The following is a 22,540-nucleotide window of genomic DNA, read 5'->3' on the forward strand; positions in this document are numbered from 1 at the left end:
TAAGTGCCCAACATAGATGGGAACTCCTTCAATACTGTTTAAAAAGCATCCCAGGGTGATACCTCAAGAAGTTGGTTGAGAAAATGTCAAGAGTACATGTCTGTAAATTCTAGGCAAAGGGTGACTACTTTGAAGATGCTAAAATACAACACAGTTTTGATTTATTTTGGATTTTGTTTAGTCACAACATAATTCCCATAGTTCCATTTATGTTATTCCATAGTTTTGATTACTTTACTATTATTCTAAAATGTGAATAAAAAAATTATAATAAAGAACGAGTAAGTGTTTCAAAACTTTTGACCGGTAGTATAAGTCAGGCAGCACTGATAATGTCAAATTTGGTAAATGTAAATTTTTTTACATTATAAAAAAAAAAAAATTATACTCTAAAAGTTTCTGCGGACCCCAAACACCCTTTTCAAACCTTCGGGCCCCAGTTTGAAAACCCCTGATCTAGTGCAATGACATTCATACATTTTAAAAGTGTCCAGTTACATTTTGGGGCCACTCTACAGTATATCCAATGTTGGGTAGATTATTTCTGAAATGCAATCTGGTTCTGACTACAAATTACACAATTTAAATTGTAATCAGTAACTAAATCATTTAGATTACACTTTAGGTACTTTGAATTACTTATTGCATGTTGTGATGAAAATCCTACTTTTAAGTGTATTATGTACCAATTTACACTCTTTCATTAAACATTAGTAAACATGAAATCAACAACAGTTTGCTATTTGTATACTGTATATCCAGTGTGCAGAAAATGAACTTTTATACTGAACCGTATTTAATGAACCGTTATACTGTACAGGATGTCTGTTTTTATTTTTGCATTATTTTCATAGGGTGAGAAAGGTGATCAAGGCATAAAGGTGGGCAATTGGCATTTTATTAACCAAACTGAGTGCTTGTTCATTGCAACAATAGAAGAGCATGTGTTATATTGTTATATTTTATGTCCTTGGAGAAAAGTGTTGCAAATCATGTTTTCTGCCCTGCAGGGTGCACCTGGTCAGGATGGCCCATCTGGACCAAGGGTAAGTAGAGGCCATGCATATATTAGGTCATTATTACAAGTGTCTCGTTTACAGACAACATGCTGTAAACCAGGTCATCAGCTTTGTTAATTACTGAATTATTGTAAATATTGATTGTTTCCCCATCACTCAATAGGGTCCACCAGGTCCAACAGGGGAGCCAGGAAAAACTTTAATCAACAACAATGAGAATGTATGTCTTCATTAACGTCTCTATGAATTTTTAATGTACTTTTCAGCCTAATCGTTGAACAAGTTTTAGTAGCTTCTATTGAAATATGTAAAGAGCTAATTGACTTCTTAGCCCAATTGTTGAATAAGTTTTAGTAGCTTCTATTGTATTGTGTGAAAGAACTAAGTAGTTTTTGTTTTTCAGGATATTCGCAATGTGCATTCAATGGTAAGTGTCACTGCATTGGCCTATAGCCTGTATCTTCAACATATCGGCAGCTTTCTTCAAAAATACACATTTTGTTTGAAGAATTTTGGGGCACACAGACATATATTTCTCAATGTTTATTTTAACATCTAATCTTGTTATTTTAGGGCCCTCCTGGTCTGCCTGGACCTCCTGGGCCTCCAGGCTTGAAGGTAGCTGACAAACCTTACTCATTCTTCTATTTTCTCTCCCTGATGTACATAACATTGAGTGTACTTGTATACTAGACTACCACTGGTGTGCAGGACACCCCTGCCTCTACAATTTCTGTTAGACTAGCATCACCAAATGGAATTGCAAGAGACTTCCCTATTATTTTTCTTGAAACCTCTTTTTCTTTTCTCAGGGTGATGTTGGACTTCCAGGTCCCCCTGGTATTGATGGGGAAAAGGTAAATATGTATTATTATTGATTTTTATTATTACAAATCTACATATTTTATGGACTAATCTGCCATTAGTTCATTGATGGAGGTATTTACACAAAGGTGGCTCCTTAATATGCTTAAGTCATTGTATGTATTTGCTTCTAAGGGTCCAAGAGGAAAGCCAGGTGAGCAGGGACCCATCGGCCCTCCTGGACCAGAGGGACCACGAGGAGAGGGAGGAGTCATGGGCTTTCCAGGGCCAAAAGGAGACAAGGGAGATATGGGCCCCTCTGGATCACCTGTGAGTGACAGTGCCAGCTTTCCCACTGAAAATACAGCTGATTGCAAAAATTACTGTTTGACTACACCTGATTTGTTAAATAATCACAATGGTCCTATTTCATTTAATCCCTGCATGAAAGACAAAAACCATATTTTTAAAATATACTGTATATAAGAATATTCTGATATTAATCAGAATATGGTCATATTCTGATTAAACCATGTAAATTCATTAACATGTTTGCCTTAACCAGAGGAAGCCAATATTCTGGTTTCTAAAAATTTAATTTTGGGTCATGTAAACAGATTTTTCAGAATATTCACATACAGTATATCTGTTTAAAAGTCCAAACAAAGGTAATTCTGGGTGATATGAAATACAGATAGCTGTGTTAGTTTAACTAACTAAAAAAAAAAAAAGGTTTTCTTAAAAAGTTAATGGCCTACATGGCCTTTTGTTAGATTCTCATTACCCACACTAATGTGCTAATTTATGAGTTTGTCCAAAATTCTAAATCTAAAATGCAACATAATAAATGGCAAGAGCGAGCATCTCCAGTATTTCCAGAGTAGAATAACTGAATAGCTCACAGGAATATTCCAAAAGCTGTGGAGCATGTTAACATCTTTTTCAGAATAAATGCTTAACCAGAATATATAGTAGACCTTGTAATGCATGTAAACATGGTCATTGTCATTTGAGGAAGTGACAGCATCCTACTATGAGTGCTTTAATGAAGTTGGTAATAGTTTGTGTTGAGTGAGCAGCATTGCGTTCTTAAAAGCCTATGTTCACTTTACTAATCGTTAATCCAACATGTTGAATGCAGTGAGCTCAACGGTCTCTTGTGGAGCTTATTTTCAAGGCTGTGAAGTAATGTTCGTCAAACCCATCCCCAAAATTGACTTTACCGCCAATTTAATTTCTCTCTCCCCATTCCTTCCTCATTCTGTAGGGTTTAGATGGCCCTACTGGAGAAAATGGGGTTTCAGGGCCAGCTGGCCCCATTGGATTGCCAGGCCCAATGGTACGCAATGGTGCCCCTCAAGAAAATAGATGTCATTGTTGAAAAGGCATTACATAATTTTGGGGTAGAGTGTTTTTCAACATGCAGTGTAGAATTTCGTTGAATGAATGGTAAAGTTAAGTGTTCCTCTTCTTTTGATTTTTCATAACGTCTTCAGGGTCAGAAAGGTGAAGCTGGGGAGAAGGGAGACAAAGCAGAGCTGGTATGTTCCACACTTTTTAGCTGTTGATTCTCACAAAATAATGTTCATGTCAAATTTTACCCCAAAATGAAAAGAGACAAATAAGAAGTTATATTTTCCATAAAAAAGATAAAGTTTTTTTAGGACCATTAAGATTTTTTCTTCATTGTGTTATTATTGTCAAGACAATTAAGCATCAATTAAGCAATCAGTGATGATTCTTCATGAAGATTGCTGCAATATGTTATAGTAATTATCAGTTGTTTTACAGTAAAATTACACTGATCTTTTTTTATTAAAATCAGCATAAATTAAAGGCAGTACAGAAAATGAAACTATTATGTATAATTATTTAGCAATATACATTTACATACATGTATGCATTTGGCAGATGCTTTTATCCAAAGCGACTTACCGTGCATTCAGGATGTACATAGTGTCCTTTTGTGTGTTCCCTGGGAATCAAACCCATGTATATATATATATATATATATATGTATATATATATACAGTTGAAGTCAGAAATTGCATACACTTAGGTTGAAGTCATTAAAACGTAGTTTTTAACCACTCCACTGGTCAGAAGTTTACATACGCTAAGTTATCTGTGCCTTTAATCAGCTTGGAAAATTATGTCAAGCCTTTTGACAGTTAGCTTCCGATAGGAGGTGTACTGAATTGGAGGTGTACCTGTGGATGTATTTTAAGGCCTACCTTCAAACTCAGTGCCTCTTTGCTTGACATCATGGGAAAATAAAGGAAATCAGCCAAGACCTCAGAAAAAAAATTGTGAACCTCCACAAGTCTGGTTAATCCTTGGGAGCAATTTCCAAATGCCTGAAGGTACCACATTCATCTGTGCAAACAATAGTATGCAAGTATAAACACCATGGGACCACGCAGCCATCATACCCCTCAGGAAGGAGACACATTCTGTCTCCTAGAGATGAATGTAGTTTGGTGTGAAAAGTGCAAATCAATCCCAGAACAACAGCAAAGGACCTTGTGAAGATGCTGGAGGAAACAGGTAGACAAGTATCTATATCCATAGTAAAACCAGTCCTATATCGATATAAACTGAAAGGCTGCTCAGCAAGGAAGAAGCCACTGCTCCAAAACCGCCATAAAAAAAGCCAGACTACAGTTTGCAAGTGCACATGGGGACAAAGAGCATGGGGGTGGCAGCATCACGTTGTGGGGGTGCTTTGCTGCAGTAGGGACTGGTGCACTTCACAAAATAGATGGCATCATGAGGAAAGAAAATTATGTGGATATATTGTGGATTCCAAATGGACAATGACCCCAAGCATACCTCCAAAGTTGTGGCAAAATGGCTTAAGGACAACAAAGTCAAGGTATTGGAGTGGCCCTGACCACAGTCCGATAGAAAATTTGTGGGCAGAACTGAAAAAGCATGTGCGAGCCAGGAGGCCTACGAACCTGACTCGGTTACACCAGTTCTGTCTGGAGGAATGAGCCAAAATTCCAGCAACTTATTGTGAGAAGCTTGTGGAAGGCTACCCAAAACATTTGACCCTAGTTAAACAATTTAAAGGCAATGCCACCAAATAATAACAAAGGGTATGTAAACTTCTGACCCACTGGGAATGTGATGAAAGAAATAAAGTTGAAATAAATAATTCTCTCTACTATTATTCTGACATTTCATATTCTTAAAATAAAGTAGTGATACTAACTGACCTAAGACAGGGAATGTTTTCTACGATTAAATGTCAGGAATTGTGAAAAACTGAGTTTAAATGAATTTGGCTAAGCTGTATGGCTAAACTTCTGACTTCAACTGTGTGTATATATATATATATACATACATATATATATATATATATATATATATATATATATATATATATATATATATATATATATATACAACTGTGTATATACAGTATATATATATATATATATATATATATATATATATATATATAATGCAAACTATATGTCACAATGCAAACAATCTTCAGAACAGTCTTCAAAGGCTTAATTTTCTTTCTTTACTTTATTGCAAAATATAATTTTATATTTCCTTCTTTTGAATTTGTGGTGAAATATGACCAAGAGATGTTCTTGACAGGCTTGAATTTTTTGTAAATGTTTGGAAAGTTCAAGTTTTGAAATGTCGTGACTTTTCCTTTATGTACTGTTTCCTAGGTCTACGGGCCTGCTGGACCTCCAGGGCCTGCAGGGCCAGTTGGGCCAATGGTGAGGGCAATATCTACTCCATATAAAAGATTTATAATCTCAGTAAATTTAAATTATCTTCTCATCATTCCCAAATATTTGTAGACCGATCTCTGCTTTAGGAACTTAGCCTGTGTGATATTTGGCAAAGGGCCTCATTTGACATTTAAATTATGCATTTATCCAAAGGGGTACAGTAATCACAGATTATGATGCTTAAATCTCATTTTCATTCTTTTTCACTTATCAGGGACCTCCAGGTTTGTCAGGACCAAAGGTAAGTGTCCCTTAGTATAACCATGTTTATTGAATGGAAGATCTATGTTCAACTATGTTAAAGAACATTAAATGCATTAAAGCTAATATATTCTTTCTGGGTCAGGGTGAGCCAGGTGTAGGCCTGAGAGGAGAAAAGGGATCACCTGGACAGAAGGGAGACAAAGGAGACAGAGGCCATCTTGGACTCCCTGTAAGTACATTTCTAGCATTTAATACTTCAGCATGCACTGCACTTGCTGACAGAGTCAGAACAGATTTAGTAGAGTAAAAACATATCCGATCCAACAAGTCAGTCAATGTAAAGTGAAAGTTTGGTAAGTTTAAAGCACATTAAACAGACATACTGTATATAATTATGTCAAACGCAGAATTAATTTGGTAATTTCTGTAAAACCTTGTCACAACTGATGTTTTTTTTATGTTTCCCATTAGTAGGAAAAGCATGTGTTGTGAAAGGTCTGTGCTTTAGCGCCCCTTAATACAAATATCAATGTGCAGCCATTTCATGTGGCTTTGGTTTCGTCATGGTTCATGGCTTAAGTGTCATCACATTGCATGGATCAGTGGACGTACACATTTTGCAATCATGGCAAATATATACAAGTGCCATCATGTAATCATCTTAGTTGTCACATTGTTTTATACACATTTTAATAGAATACTGATTCTTGATGGTTTCAGATTACTGTAACTGGCTTTCATTACTCCATAGCTATGATGTGAATGATGTTATTACTGTATTTCAAAAAATTGAATGTGGTTGTTTATAAACTATTTCATCTGTGCTCTGTTAAATGGCATGCTTTAGATTGTGTTATTGTTATTGTTTCAGGGGTCTTTTCCTGACTTCTGGTGTATATCTATGGTGTCAAAGTCATTGATAACTTGTTCTAGTCAAAACATCAATGGCACAGTAACTCCTTTTGTTTTCAAGAAAAATATATAGAATTTAGTTAATTATTTATAAGTATAAATTTCTTAAATATAAAAATTATATTTAATTAATATTATTGTTTAGGCTTGTTTCCTTATAAGGCAGCATTCTAATAGAAATAACCTCATAATCTGATTTGAAACGTCTACATTGGCAGCAAATTCTCATATGAAGTGCACAGGAGAATCAACTCACAATTTTGATAGTTGTCTTTAGCTTGTTGTTAAGCTAACAATGTAAAATACATATCATACAAATACAAATATTGGATAAAATAGTTATTTATAAAAATATTTTTATGAGATAATCTAAATAATTAAAATGTAAATCTTTTTAATTGATAATTTTGGCATAAGTAATTATGTAAGTATTAATTATGTTATTAAGTATATCGATTTTTTTCAATGAGCTTGTTACCATGTATTATGCAATTGCCTTCTGCTGCTACCTAAGAATTTTTTGTCCAGCATAATTTTGCTGCTAACCTTTTGGAACACCCTTTGCATCAAAAGTGCACCTATGATGCCTTAAAGGAATAGTTCACCCAAAAATGAAAAATCTCTTATCATTTACTCACACTCATGCCATCCCAGATGAGTTTGACTTTCTTTTGCAGAACACAAATTAAGATTTTTGGAAGAATATATCTGCTCTGTGGGTCCATACAATGCAAGTGAATGGTGACCAGACCTTTGAAGGTCCAAAAAGCACATAAAGTCAACATAAAAGTAATCCATACGACTCCAGTGATTAAAACCATATCTTCAGAAGTGATATGGTAAGTGTGTGTGAGATACAGATACATTTTTGCTAGAAATTATTCTCCCTGCCAGTAGGGTGCATATGCATGAAGAATGTGAATCACCAAAAACGAAGAATGTGAAAGTTAAAGTGGAGATTGCCTGAGCAGGGAGGAGAATTTATAGTAAAAAATTGACTAAATATTCATCTGTTTCTCACCCACACTTATCAAATAACTTCTGACGATATGAGTTTAACCACTGGAGTCACTGGATTACTTTTATGCTGACCCACATGATTTTTAAAGCTTCAAAATGTTGGCACCTATTCACTTGCATTGTATGGACCAAAAGAGCTGAGAAATTCTTCTTAAAATCTTCATTTGTGTTCTGCTGAAGAAAGAAAGTCATACACATCCGGGATGGCATGAGGGTGAGTAAATGATGAGAGAATTTTCATTTTGGGGTGAACTATCCCTTTAAAATGCTGCTTACGTAGGCAACTCACTAGATTTTTGGATCAGCTATATACATTGCAGTTTTATTTTTATTTTTTGCATATCTTCTGGAATTTATAGGCTATCACACATATTCTATTTATATACCAGCATCTATAGACCTGAAATGGAAAAAGCATGCTGTATTTAAAACCAGTCATTCACTGGTTCACTACTAGCAGCCACACTGGCACTACTGAGATTGTAGCAAGCTAAAGGAAAGTTAAAAAGAGTTACTGTCAGTCTCTCACACATCATCTTCAACACATTACTCCTCCATCAAAACTAGTGTTGTTTTTATATGGCACACGAGTCACTGCTTCACTCACCCAGCCATCTCCTTCCTCCCCCCCCCACCCCACCCCACCCCACCACCACCACCTCCACCACCTCCATCTCTCCTCTCGCCCTCTAACTGTTTACACACTGTCCAGGGGGCTCATGGTTTAGACGGCAGGCCTGGTCCAGTGGTGAGTGGCGCAAGATCCGTTCCCATCATCCCCCCTTCTCTATTTCCATCCACCCCTCTGTCTTACCCCTCCACAGTCTGCTTGCTTTTCTCTTTCTATCTTTCTGCTGCTTGAACTGTTGCTTGCTTGTTGTCTGCATTTCTGTGTCTGTTTCTCTATTGTTTAATGGTCAAGGCCTTGTTTAGATCCTTGTTGGGGTTGTATCGGCATGACTTTGATATGATCTTTGTCCCTAGGCCTATTTTGGCTGTTGTCTCTTGCTCTTTTCAAAGGTACCACCCCTCAGTTTATTTCTCAACTCATCAACACGCGAGGGACTAAAAAGGGAGCATGGCCAAACCGACATTTCTCACTCCCAAACACACTTTCTCTCTCTTTGAAAAGTATACACTTAGTGCCCTGCTGGAAAAAAACAAAAAAAAACAGCTTAAACCAGCATAAGGTGGTTATCTTTTCTCCCAGCCTGGCCAAGTTGGTTAGTCTAGTCTGTTTTGATGTTTATAGAGGTGTTTTGGATACTGGTCAGTTGATCAGGCTAAGAGACCAGATAGCCAACAAGCTAAACCATCAGATCAGAAAGACCAGCAACCACCTTAGGCCAGTTTAAGCTGAAGTTTATTTACTTATTTATATTTTTCAGCAGAGTGCTGTACCAAAATGTATAATCCCTTCACATTTCATACCGTCGCAGCCCTCTGTACCTCTATACATTCATGCCTGGCCTCTGTTGACTTTGAGCAAAAGAGCATTCAAGCTTTGACCTTTAAAGGTCATGCCAGAAGAGAGCATGATGGGATGCAGCTGCATGAACAATGGTTACAGTATGGCATACTGTACAAATGGCTGAGAAGCAAGACTCCTGAAAAAGCAAGATGTCTAACAGCCCTTCTGTTGAATCCTCAAGGGAGGAAAATGGAAGATGGATTCACTGTTATATTTACTTGTTTACCTGTTCATTTCCCTTTAGATCAACAAACTTTGGAATTTTTTAGTTCCTTACCAGATTTTGTCTCAAAATCCAGTATCCTCAGTCTTTAAAGCTACTCAAGATTGAGGCTACTCGTTTATGACTTAAAAACTGCACTCATTCAGCTCAGAAAAGTTTGTTGATCTATTGGTGCTTAACTCTGACTTGTTTCTCTCCCTCTCTCATCTTGTTACCCACCACCATCCCCTCTGTTGAAGTGCACTCATGTCATTCTCTCTGTTCATGTTCAAAGGGTCTAATTGGACCAGCTGGAGTTCCTGGGCCGGCAGGACCAAAAGGAGAAAGGGTTAGTGGTGTTTTAACCATATTGCAATAAAAAATTAAAAATTTTGGAAACATTGTATAATAACTTTCATTAATTGATCATTAACAAACATTATATAATTTATAACAGATCATTAGTTAATGTATATGCAAATAGTTAGATAACGTATTTGTTAATGTTTACCAATGAATTTAACTAACATTACAAAATGCTTAACAGATTATTAGTTAACGTAAATTCAAATACTTAAAAACATTATTAAACTTTCAGTCGTATATGACTTGCATTTTTTTAACATCTACAAATGTTTTTTTTTTTTTTTTTTTTTTAGAAATGTTATATAATGGTTAACAGATCAATTATGAATGTTTACAAATGTTGTTAAACTATTTCATAAATTATTTATAAATGAAATCATGCACTTTTTTACATTTACAAAAGTTTTCAGAAATAATTACTATTTTTTGCAACTTCACCAATATTCATGTTTACAATTTTAACAACCCCCCCCCCCCCCCCACACACACACACACACACACACAAACTTTGTTACAGTAGCTCAAAGTTCAATTGCTATAAAGGTACTAAATAATCATTAGTAAACCTTTATAAACATTTACAATGTATGAATAGTTTCAACTTTAGACTGGGTACTGCAAAAATATCAACAACTATTTAATAAATTAGTTGTAAAGATGAGTAAATAGTAAAAACATGCATACATTAACAAACAAAGAGTAAATGTGTGGCTTTTACAGACATTGTTTACTAATTAGCTGGACATTAATTAATAATTTGTAAACAGTGTTGGATTTCTGAAAACATTTGGTTGAGCTCATTTATGAATCATTTATGAAAAAGTAAAAAAAATATTTGTAAGCATAATTTACATTAACAAATGATCTGTTAATCATTATGTAACATTTGTTAAAATCATTTATAGATGTTAAAAAGTGAAAAGCCATACAGGAACGAAAGTTTAATAACATTTGTAAGTACACTGCCTGGCCAAACAAAAGTCACTGTTTGGATTTCAAAAAGCAGATACTTAAGAGCCTATGATTGGATCATTATTGCAGTGATTAATATGTTTCAGATGGCAACAATTCTTTTTACCCTAACTGATGCAGTGTGTAGCTTCTCATTTCTTAAACAACCATGTCGGAAGACGTATCCCATGGTCTTGGAAAAGATGTTACTGTGTTTCAGAAGAGGCAAATTATTGGCCTGCATCAAGCAAAGAAAACAACTAAGGAGATTGCTGAAATCACTGGAATTGGGTGAAGAACTGTCCAACGCTTTATTAAAACCTGGAGGGATAATGTGAACTGTCAGCTTCACAGAAGACATGTGGTCGTAAAAAAATCTTGAATGATCATGATGGGAGATCACTAAAACGCTTGAAGTCACATTGTAAAAAATCAACAGTAGAACTCACGGCTATGTTTAATAGTGAAAGTAAGAGCATTTCCACACAAACAGTGCGACGAGAATTTACAGGATTGAGACTAAACAGCTGTGTGACCACAAGAAAGCCATTTGTTAGTGAGGCTAATCAGAAAAAAATTACTTCAGTTTGCTAGGAAACATAAAGATTAGACTGTGGAGCAATAGAAAAAAGTCATGTGATCTGATGAGTCCAGATTTACCCTATTCCAAAGCGATGGGCACGTCAGAGTAAGAAGAGAAGCGCGTGAAGCAATGCACCCGTCATGCATAGTGCCCACTTTACAAGCGTCTGGAGGCAGTGTTATGATCTGGGGTTGCTTCAACTGGTCAGGTCTAGGCTCAGCAACGTTATGCGACAATAAAATGAAGTCAGCTGACTACCTGAATGTACTGAATGACCAGGTTATCCAATCAATGGATTTTTTCTTCCCTGACGGCACGGGCATATTCCAGGACGACAATGCCAAGATTCAGATTGTGAAAGAGTGGTTCAGGGAGCATGAGGAATCATTTTCACACATGAATTGCCCACCACAGAGTCCTGACCTTAACCCCATTGAAAGTCTTTGGGATGTGCTGGAGAAGACTTTACAGAGTCCAACTCTCCCGTCATCAATACAAGATCTCGGCCAAGAATTAATGCAGATCTGGACGGAAATAAATGTTGTGACGTTGCATAAGGTTGTCGAAACAATACCACGACGAATGAGCGCCTTAATCAAAGCTAAAGGTGGTCCAACGAAATATTAGAGTATGCAAATATTTTTTTTTTGGCTAAGCAGTGTATTTACATTTTTCATTACATAATGCTTAACAAATTATTATGTAATGTTAGTTAAATTCTTTAGTAAACATTAAAAAGCACATTATCTCATATTTCTATCTGAATATACATTAAAGGTGCTATAAGCGATTTTTTAATGGAAAGGTATGCACACTTTTTACTACTCCCTGAAAGATATTAATGAAATAAGTATCTTGAGATATCTCACCGGTCTCTGTGACAGCTCTAAAATCTGTGAACAGCAAACAAAAATGTGTCCGCGAGCCACGGACAATGACACTTTCTGTCTGTCAATAATTTTGCGCGTTCTCATAGTATTGTAGTTACAGCAAATTATTGAGCCATAATGCAATTTTTATGCCATGTTGCTCATAACTGTTGTTGTTTAATATCCTGTTGTTTTTGACAACCGTTTCTGCTTGTGTCGGTCTCAATAAAGCTAATTTGGTGTCTTTGGAGTGTGGGTTTTGGAAAAAAGGGGTTGTGGCTAATCCAACAGCAGCTTGACAGCTTGCGGAAATTCTAGAATCGCTAAAATCGCTTACAGCACCTTTAACTAATGATCTGTTAAGCATTATATAATGTTTGTAAATGATTTATTAATGAAAGTTATTATAAAGTGTTACCCAAATTGAATATAACATGTACCAACAGGGCCACCACTGAAATTGAAAAAGGCCCCCCTTGTTTTAATTGCATCTTTGCCTAACTAAAGAATAATTGTTGATGGATCATTGAATTATTAGATGCACAGACAAGGTGGTAATGCAGCCTCAGTATGAAGCAAAGTAGCCATTATAGTTGTCTGGAGTCAAGTGGTCCATTTAAACCATGGTCACCACATCTACATGTGTTTATCTCAAGACAATTTTCAGTTTTTGTCTCTAAAGCATTCCCATAGGGGCCATTCACATGGAATGCGCTCTAGTTCAAAAAACAAAAAGCTAGAAACAGTGCAACAAATATAACAGAACTTATATAGCAGAATAAGACTTTTTTTTTTAGCTAACACAGCATCTAAAAATCGCTGTGCTTTAGCGAGACATGCCAAAACGGTCAAAGACACAAAAACGTGTTCAGTGTGAATGGCCCCGTATGCCACCAGTTATCTTGCTTAGAAACTACATCTGCATAGCTCCTGACATGCAACTGTAATGTAGGTCAACAAACCTGGAGCACCGTTCAGTTATAAAAAAAATAAATAAAAAAAATCAATCAAACCCTTGGAATATCTGTCAACCAATCAGAATGAAGCATTCTAAAGGGCATGCTTGCCGTTATGTCATACTTTATGTGATACTTAATCACTTTTGTAAGGTGCTGTGGATAAGAAGGTCTGCTTTATGCCTTTATTGTAAATGTAAAATATTTTAAGTGTGGTTTAGTGTCTACATATGCTTTGGGGCCATTGTATAACCACAGCCACTTATTTGCAATACACAAATTAAATAACATTATTTTTGCAATCTTAGCCTAGAAATAGAGCTACAGCATTATGTTAAAGGCTATACAGGTATAAAGGTATAAAGTTAAAGTGTAATGCAGTTTGATATAATGCTTACATTTTATTTACTTTACAGGGGGAAAAAGGAGATATGGGAGTAGCAGGACCAATTGGGCCTCAAGGCATCCCTGTAAGTCCAAGTAAACATTTTAAATACTTTTTCAAACAATGTGCAGTATACATGCCTTCAAATGAAAAATCATGTCTCTTTCCCATTCATTCAGGGTTTAGTAGGACCAGCAGGATTAAAAGGAAACCGGGTAAGATTATAAGTGCCCTTTTGATTGTATGTTTGCACAGTATGTTATTGTGACTTAAGGGACAATAACATAAGTCCACATAAGAAATTAGAATGGCTACTACTCAATGCTAGAAAATGTAGATATGTTCATCATGATAGATTTTATTAAACATATATTCTTATTCCAGAACAGTACATTTCTTAGACTTTTTAGAAATTATTTTGCTAGATTAATTGCAAGGAATCTCAGTTGTTGTTGTTTTCATAAATACACTTGCAGTAGACCAAAATAGTATTTGGACACTTAAGCCACACCTAAAATGTCTAAGAAACATTTATTTTTAAAATTAGGATTTAAATTATAAAACTACTTCAAAATTAAGACTTATTTGGGCACTTTCTGGTTGTCAAGTGTTGACTGCACCTCTGGTGTCTCTGCAAGGACACCTGTGTGAACTTAAGGGGAACAAACTTTATAAATCCTCTAAAAATTATCCTGGGACCAGGTTAAAAATAAATGTCTATACAAGTGCAGTTAGTTTGGAGAAAGATAGCATTATTTGTTTGCTGGTGCCATTTGTTTCAATATTTTGTAATCTGATGAAATAAAATGCATATATACTGGAAATTCTGGATGTATTCTACAGGGAAAACTTATTTTCTAACATATAGCATTCCAAAGTATGTGCTTGCCATAAATTAATCACAACAGTGCCATATGTGATGCTTAATCACTTTTGTAAGGTGCTCTGGTCTACTAAATGCTTTGTAAATGATTGTAAATGTAAATATATTTTAAGTGTGGTTTAGAGTCTAAATATGCTTTGGTGCCACTGTATAACCACAACCACTTATTTGCAATACAAAAATGAGATTATTATTATTTTTATTTTTTTTTATTTTTTTTTGCATGCTTAACCTAGAAACAGAGCTATGGCATAAAAGGTGAATAGTTAAAATAAAATTGTCATATGATTAAATTTGTACATCTATACCTTTGCTTACCTATGCTTTTTCCTGTGTCTTCCATCCTCCTAGAATGTATGCCTCTCTCCTATTAACACTAATTTCTTTAGTTAATGATTGAATGTTTCCCACCTTGAAAGTCAAGACATGTCAGTGCTCCTCCCAGCATCCTTCACTGCTGATAAATAAATAATAAACATAAAAAAACGATCATATTGACCAGTATTTCATCATTCTGACTCTAAATTGATGCCTAATGGAAGGTGTTGTGGAGGACCCTTGGACACGGTGCTGTTTTTACTCTTGTCCTTTCTTTGTCTTCCTCTCTCTTTTTTTCCACAGGTCTTCCTATATCCCCTTTTCCTCCCCCCGCACCCTGGCCTGTGTCCCGTGGCTCTTTTTGCTGAGTCGGGCCGGGTCGTCCTCTCTGTCCCCCTCTCACTCCCTGGCCTTCTCCTGCTCCTCCTGCATCCTAACGTTGTAGCCTGGGTTAATACTTCTCCTCTTTCTCACCTCTTTTGTTTAAATCCTTCACCGACCTCCCTTCCAGCCTGCAATTATTCCCCCACAATTATTTTAATGCACAGAGTTCTTACTGTTCCATGAAATCCTCATCTGGATGTGTTTTGAAAAAGCACAAAATTGATAAATGGCAATGTATGGCTCATTTTGACATCCTGATTAGAGTATTTAAGACTGCAGGGAGTCTTAAGGAATCAGTATTTGTCAAACAGGATTTGAAAATGAGTTCCATGTTAATTCATAATTTCATTCCACTTTTTTTCAGTGTAACAATAAAAGCCATATTGAGGACTGTTTGGAATTTTAGAACTCTTTATTGTAGTTTGGATAGATCCCAGTTTGGAAGAGTTATGAAGCTTTAATGTAATAGTTTCCTCCCCAACAACCTTTCAACTTTGCGTGCAGACTCGAAGATAAATCATGGAACTCTCTTAAAACAAACAAAGGACTAAAATGATCGCAATTAGTAATAAAGGAAGGATCTCAATTATAACGAATAAAGATGTTGGACAAGCAATCATTTTTAGTGCCATTGTCAGCTTTTTGTACCCTAGTCTTTAGATTTTAAAGTCAGACTAAATTCTTCTATTTGAAATCATTGACATATTCTTTATTTATTTGAGCCAACATTTCACTCCAAATTTTATTTGAGCCAAACATTTCATTCTAAACATATACAGTAGACCTTATCTTTTTCATTATTCTCTCATCCTTTAGCGTTTGGGACTGAGACTATTTAAAATTAAATTATGGGCTACAAAAAGTTAATCACCTTATTTCATTGTATGTATTCAGCTTTAAGCATTTATTAAATGTTTAGTAAAGGTGCTCTGAGTAATTATATCCTCATTAAAAAGTTTTATACAAAGAAAGTTGACCTTTAACACGAGATGAAATCAGTTGATTTATTGTTGAGATCACATGACCAGCCAAATAGTACTCACTTTAGTTCAATAACCAACCTGTTATCGGACGCTTTAGCTTACAGAATGATCAATCATGGCTAAATGCGAATAGATAGGGCAGTCTCATGAGGAAGACGTCACCATTGCGACTTTTTGCCTGCATCATAAAAATGTTCTTTTCATTCCGTTCTCACTTCAGTTCAGAGGATTATTTCACAGGCTTGGCCAGCTTCAGATTTGTTGTGTGTGTTTAACCGCAGTGTTTTATTATACTTAAAATATATTCATTTAATTACATTATACTACTATACATTATACTATCATATCAATGTTTTAGATCCCCTAACCCAGCCCCATCCCTTAACCTATCCACTCAAAAATATAAAACATTTAACAGGCAGTTACATTTAGTAACAATAGTTGTAGTTACATAACACTATAATATACACCTAAACCTAATCTAGTCTCAACCATATAAAAGACCTAACAAGCAGATAAAAGTGCAGTCAGAATAATTTATTCCAAAAAATATATATATAAATAAATAAGAAAACACTATAAAAGTTCTCAAAATGTCTCATGTTGCATTTAAAGTCTTCTGAAACCATAAGAGGAACAGAGAGAAATGTAACGTTTTAATCTCAGAATATCTTCCTCTCCATGACGGCAGTCACGTCTCATTCGAAATTATACATCCAAACATCCAACATGTCGCAATTGGTCACAAGACAGAGATGTTAACCGTCGAAGGCCATCTCAATTGTGAGGACACTTGGAAGGCAGCCTCGTTTCGCAGCCTTCTTTGCCATATTTTGGAGGATGCATCGGGTGTATCCTTTGTGGCCTTCAGTCACCCACAATCCTTTGCACATGTCCCAAACTATTTAAAAAAAGGGTGGAAAACGAGTTGCTTGACTGCAGAGGCAGAAACCTTTATTTACATTCACATTTGCACCAAGACAATATGTAGAAAAATAAAAAATGCAAGTAGTTTAGACGATACAACAAATTAGAAGAAAGAAAATTAATAAAATGGCAATTACATGAATTTGAAGTTTTATATTTTTTTACAAATCTAGGGCTCTGTTTTTTTATATTTGAAAGGGTTTAAATATAAATTCTAAGATCAGTGTTGCAAAATGTATTATATAAAAGCTTTTTTGAGTGACTCTAGCTTTGTGAATAAAACATTTTGCTAAAATAATTAAAGAATTAAGGACATATTTCTCGTTTTCTGAAGTATATGGGTTTTCTAAACTAAGTAAAATATCACATGGTCCTAAGCTTATGGTTCGCCATACACACTTACTAGACCGTCTCATTCTAGCACTGAGTTCTGAGGAGGAGTCTAACCTACAGCTTCTGAAGTACTGGTCTAGAAAGGACAGAGCCTGACTAGGCTGCAGCCTTCCATTTGAGAAGCACCCTAAGTGTACAGTCTTTAAAAAAAAAAAAATCTCTCTCTTGCCCGCCCGGCCACTTGCTTTCTGCGCACGCAGCTGCGCATTGTATGTGTGTAGGCAAAATGTCACCGGACGTGCTCTGCGCTGTCAACCAGAATCATAAATAACGTAAGTTGCGAAAAAAAAATTGACTTTGAAATATACTACTTATCAGGGAAATGTAAATTAATAGGACAGATAAAATAGACCATGATTAAAATTTTACAACCCCTTCCTTTGATATTTGTAGGGCAACCTCTATACTTGACCTGTAAAGCTGGTACTTCAGTGCAAAAAAATACAAAAACAAAACACAGATCAGGCCATGTGAGGGGTGATTTACATGCATTTTTTTTTTTTTTTTTTTTAAGATTTAAACATTTGAAATGCATAAAAATATGATACATTTTTAAATATATACTGTACATGTTACAATATGGTCACCCTAGCTGAACATAAACAAAGATTTTTAGAAGAATATCTCAGCTCTGTAGGTTCATACAATGCACGTGAATGGGTACCAAATTTTTGAAGCTCCAAGACACCATTGCTTAAATCCATATCTTAAGAAGCGATATGATAAGTGTGTGTGAAAAACAGATCAATATTTAAGTCCATTATTACTATCAGTCTCCACTTTCACATTCGTCTTCTTTTGTAGTCATATGGATTACTTTTATGCTGCCTTTATGTGCTTTTTGGAGCTTCAAAATTTTGGTACCCATTCACTTACACTGAAAGGACCAACAGAGCTGAGATATTCTTCTAAAAATCTTCATTTGTGTTCAGCAGAAAAAAGAAAGTCACACATCTGGGATGGCATGAGGGTGAGTAAATGATGAGAGAAATTTCATTTTTGGGTGACCTATTCCTTTAAGCTTTTGCAGGTAATTGTGTTCCTGACCAGTAAAACTAATTGTTTACTTGTCTCAAAGCATCTCCTAAAGCAATTTTCTTTAATACAGCAAATTTATTAGCAAAATAGGACTATGCATAAGGAATATAAATATAAAAAAATATAAAACATGTAACAGGCAGTTACATTTAGTCACAATAGTTGTAGTTACATAACACTATAATATACACCTAAACCTAATCTAGTCTTAACCATATAAAAGACCTAACAAGCAGATAAAAGTGCAGTCAGAATAATTTATTCCAAAAAATATATATATAAATAAATAAATAAGAAAACACTATAAAAGTTTTCAAACTGTCTCATGTTGCATTTAAAGTCTTCTGAAACCATACGAGGAACAGAGAGAAATGTAACATTTTAATCTTTGAATATCTTCCTCTCCTTGACGGCAGTCACATCTCATTCAAAATTATACATTCAAATATCCAAAATGTCTTTGTGTGGGTATGTGTGTGGATGTGTAAGAGAGACAGAGAGAGAGAGAGAGAGAGAGAGAGAGAGAGAGAGAGAGATCTTATCATCAGCTCTGAAGGCTCCAAGAACAGAATGTACCATTATTATTTAATTGAATAAATGCATCAACAGTTATTAATGCATCACATTCTTAGACACAATCACTCGGGGATTAAATTACTCATGGCTGGCTGTGAATTGCGAATTTCTACAGTGGCATCAATAACTGAAAACTATTGCATTTGAATGATGCTGCATCCACGCCACTAGGTGTCAGTGTAAGTCCAAGATGACATATTAAAAATATTACTGAGTGCACCTATAAAACAAGTTCTTCCAAGTCTGAAGTCTTTTCAGGTCGAGTCTGAAAATAAAAAGCGACTCAAGTACGACCCGAGTGCGAGTCTCTAACTCAAGTGCCCATCTCTGAAGATCCAGAATACAGCGCACAAATAGACGATACTTTTTGATAATTTTATGGTGCTTTCCGGAAAATTCCCTTAGTGTCCCATGACAATCTACGTTAAAATTAAATGATAAAGCAATGAGTAAATTAATTCAGAATTTTTAATTGCTTCCATTTTAATATGAAGCCTTGAGCAAAAAAGTGAAATCCCATTAAATTTGTTGAAAACGGCATCAGAGAGACATTTAAAGTTCAGACCAAGGGTGAATTTTCATGGGGTGCAGGCACAGACGAAGGGTGATGTATTGGTGGTACAGACAAGAAGTCGCTATAATGACGTGTTGTTATGACAATGTGTTGAAATAGGCCATTTTCTACAATGACCTCTGTAACTTAACACTTCACCATAATGCTGCATCCACGCCAATAGATGTCAGTGTAATGTCCAAGACCACTCTTATATTGGCTAGCGCAACTCTCATATCGTGCAATAGACAAAAATGTACTGAGTCCATCTTAAGAATAAATTAGTTATTATCATTATAAAATTAGTGACTGGTGAATGACAATACAAAATAGAAAAATAGTAATGATTAAATAATAAATTAAAGTCTGCACACTAACCACATTGGCTGATTTCCTTCCTCATTAACCCCTCCACTTACCCTCTGTAAATGATCTCAATACTCATTGTAGCTCCATACAAAAGCACATCTACTTATAGAATGTCTCTTAAAGCATCCAAAAGTATCTCAAAGTTATTCTCAGTGATGGTGCTTTTCTTACCAGTACTGTTGTCATAGACTAGGGGGACTAAAGTCTGACTTTGAATGCACTGTTGTTTGCAGGGGGAGAGGGGAAAGAAAGGCAACAGGGGGGCCAAAGGGGATAAGGGAGACCAAGGAGCCCCAGGATTAGATGCCCCGTGTCCGTTGGTATGTCTTTCGTTCAACGTGTAGCACTAAGGCAAAAGGAGACTTCCTGAAAGCAACGTCTCCTTATGTCTTCGTGTGATATCACACTAACAAATGCCCTGAGCAGTTCTGGTCCCAGTCTGTGGAATATAGCGTCAATTCTTATATAGAGACTTTGTGCTCATAGATATTCTAATGCATTTCCTTAGAATGGTTGTAAATAGGGGTTTTGATTTCAAATGACTAGGCACCAGAACTGTCAATGGGATTTTTCCTTTTCAGGGTTAAAACAGAACAGGAATACAGTTCTGTGGAACACAGTAGGATGGAGCCACTAGTTCAAAAAAACGAATATGGCACTTTCCACAAAAAAGGCACAGTTACTTTAAAAAGCATTATAAGCACAGGCATTGTTGTGAGAACCATTATATATGATTAATAAACTTTGATACAGCATACAATTAACCTTGTTTGAAAAGAAGATTTACACTAGCCCCTAGTTAAATTGATGCGGGTTGCCCAATTCTACCCCCTTCAAATCAACATACTAACTAGACCCTATAGCTTGATATACAGTATTTGGAACCCTGTTACTAGTGTGGGTTTTTATTTAACTTTTTTAATTTGATAGAATTAAGCATTTTCTATGTTTATCTTACTAGAAAATAACAAAACCTCCCTTGTAACAGGGTTGCAAAAAAAGACTTATTTATGGAAAGTGCCTTATATTGAACCATGTGTAGTTTCCAGCCCTGTGGACCGAGTATGCCTGTTCCTTTCAGTCTCAGGCCCAGTGCACTTGCTCTGGACCAATCAGACGCTGGGAAAGAGCAGCCAATGCATGGGTCTGGTTGGACAACAGGATGTTTATATGATTAATTTCATGAACAGGGTTTCCGAGGCTTTAAAGGGGAGAAAGGTGAACCGGGCCTGCCAGGCCTGGACGGGCTGGATGCCCCGTGCCCTGTGGTATGCTGCTGTCTATCCCTTTTCTTATTCAGCATGCTTTCTAGCTTCCTGAACCTGTAATGACTTGTAATCACCTAATTCTTTAGCACAGGCCATTTAAGGAATGGAGAACAAATAAAGTTATTCTTGCATGGTATCCCAAAATTAATATTGAGAAACTTCCCTTTGCATATCCTAATCTGTGAAGTTTAATTATTTACTTTTTTAATCAGTTTTCAGTAAGCTTATGGAAAAATGAAAGAAATGATCTAACAAACAGTTTCCATTAATATCTAATTGTTTTGCCATTTTAACATTTGCTTAACTTTATTTCTGCGGAAATAGAGACACTTTGTAATGCAAGGTGTTGGTAAAACTACTTTACTAAAACTATTTCATGTTTACCATGACTGCATGCACTCCATGTTCATGTCCCTTGTTCACATGTTCAGTATTCCCTAACATTCAGTTTTCTCTAACTCTACTCTTATAACCTTTAATATTGGTTTATAATCTCTGTCACTAGTTTCTTTGCATTGCCAAGTTACCACATGCCCGCTTCAGTCCAGTAAAATGGGGCAACCAGGGTCACCAGAAAAATCGGCATTAAAAGAAAGTGTTCACCAGAAATGTGTTGTTGCAAAAAGCTAGCATCTTGGCTGAGAAGTTTTTTCCATGGATACCAATTTACCCAATTTAATTGTCATGAATTTAAACACTTTTCTGAATTTAAGCAGCCCGGTAGAGGATTGATTGATTGATTGATTGATTGATTGATTGATTGTAACAATGATATGTTTCAAGAGCAACTACTGAGATGGTTATGTAGCCTAAATGTGCATGGATGCAGTCATTTTCCTTTATTACACAATGTATATGATTTCTTTATTCACCACTCCTCTTCTTTTTATTTTTAGGGCGATGATGGTCTGCCAGTACCAGGGTGTTGGAATAAAGTGAGTGTTTACTATTGATCATATTAACACTTTGCATTTGTAATTATTGCATCTGATCCATATGATCCCTGCTTGAAATAACTCATGCTTTGAATTAATGATATGGGGCCCTATTTTAAGAGTGCTAGTGCTAAGCGCAGCGCTATGCCATAGGTCATAAGCGCAAAGTCAGTGGCCATGAAGTTTTGGTATTTTCATGCAAGCATACGCTAAGTCTAGTCACAAGTGGGTTTGGCAAAATCGTGCAAGCAAAGCGCTAATAGGCAGGGTCAAGTGCAAATTTATTCAGAGGTGCTTCTTCATCACCGTCTGCTTCCTATTATATAGTCCATTCCCTGTCAAGCACCAGCGATACAAACAAAGACAGCACATTCATAAGAAGTTGGTAGTGTAAATGGACTGTATGCTGTAAA

At 35.8% G+C, this 22,540-nt stretch overlaps 1 protein-coding gene across 1 annotated transcript in view; it reads left to right on the forward strand.

Annotated features, from left to right (window-relative positions):
- Positions 1-22,540, forward strand: part of LOC127412012 (collagen alpha-1(XIII) chain-like) — a 154,960-nt gene that overhangs the window by 130,278 nt on the left and 2,142 nt on the right. Inside the window, exons 23-40 of the mRNA XM_051648017.1 lie at positions 855-881; positions 1,011-1,046; positions 1,183-1,239; positions 1,423-1,446; positions 1,593-1,637; positions 1,832-1,876; positions 2,019-2,153; positions 3,091-3,162; positions 3,320-3,364; positions 5,516-5,566; positions 5,796-5,822; positions 5,928-6,014; positions 8,430-8,465; positions 9,686-9,739; positions 13,532-13,585; positions 13,680-13,715; positions 20,158-20,244; positions 22,089-22,127. Of these exons, the coding sequence (XP_051503977.1) occupies positions 855-881; positions 1,011-1,046; positions 1,183-1,239; positions 1,423-1,446; positions 1,593-1,637; positions 1,832-1,876; positions 2,019-2,153; positions 3,091-3,162; positions 3,320-3,364; positions 5,516-5,566; positions 5,796-5,822; positions 5,928-6,014; positions 8,430-8,465; positions 9,686-9,739; positions 13,532-13,585; positions 13,680-13,715; positions 20,158-20,244; positions 22,089-22,127 (957 nt within the window). The remainder of the gene's footprint in view (positions 1-854; positions 882-1,010; positions 1,047-1,182; positions 1,240-1,422; positions 1,447-1,592; positions 1,638-1,831; positions 1,877-2,018; positions 2,154-3,090; positions 3,163-3,319; positions 3,365-5,515; positions 5,567-5,795; positions 5,823-5,927; positions 6,015-8,429; positions 8,466-9,685; positions 9,740-13,531; positions 13,586-13,679; positions 13,716-20,157; positions 20,245-22,088; positions 22,128-22,540) is intronic.

This window comes from Myxocyprinus asiaticus, chromosome 21 (genome assembly GCF_019703515.2).
Source record: "Myxocyprinus asiaticus isolate MX2 ecotype Aquarium Trade chromosome 21, UBuf_Myxa_2, whole genome shotgun sequence".
NCBI classification, from domain to species: Eukaryota; Metazoa; Chordata; class Actinopteri; order Cypriniformes; family Catostomidae; genus Myxocyprinus; species Myxocyprinus asiaticus.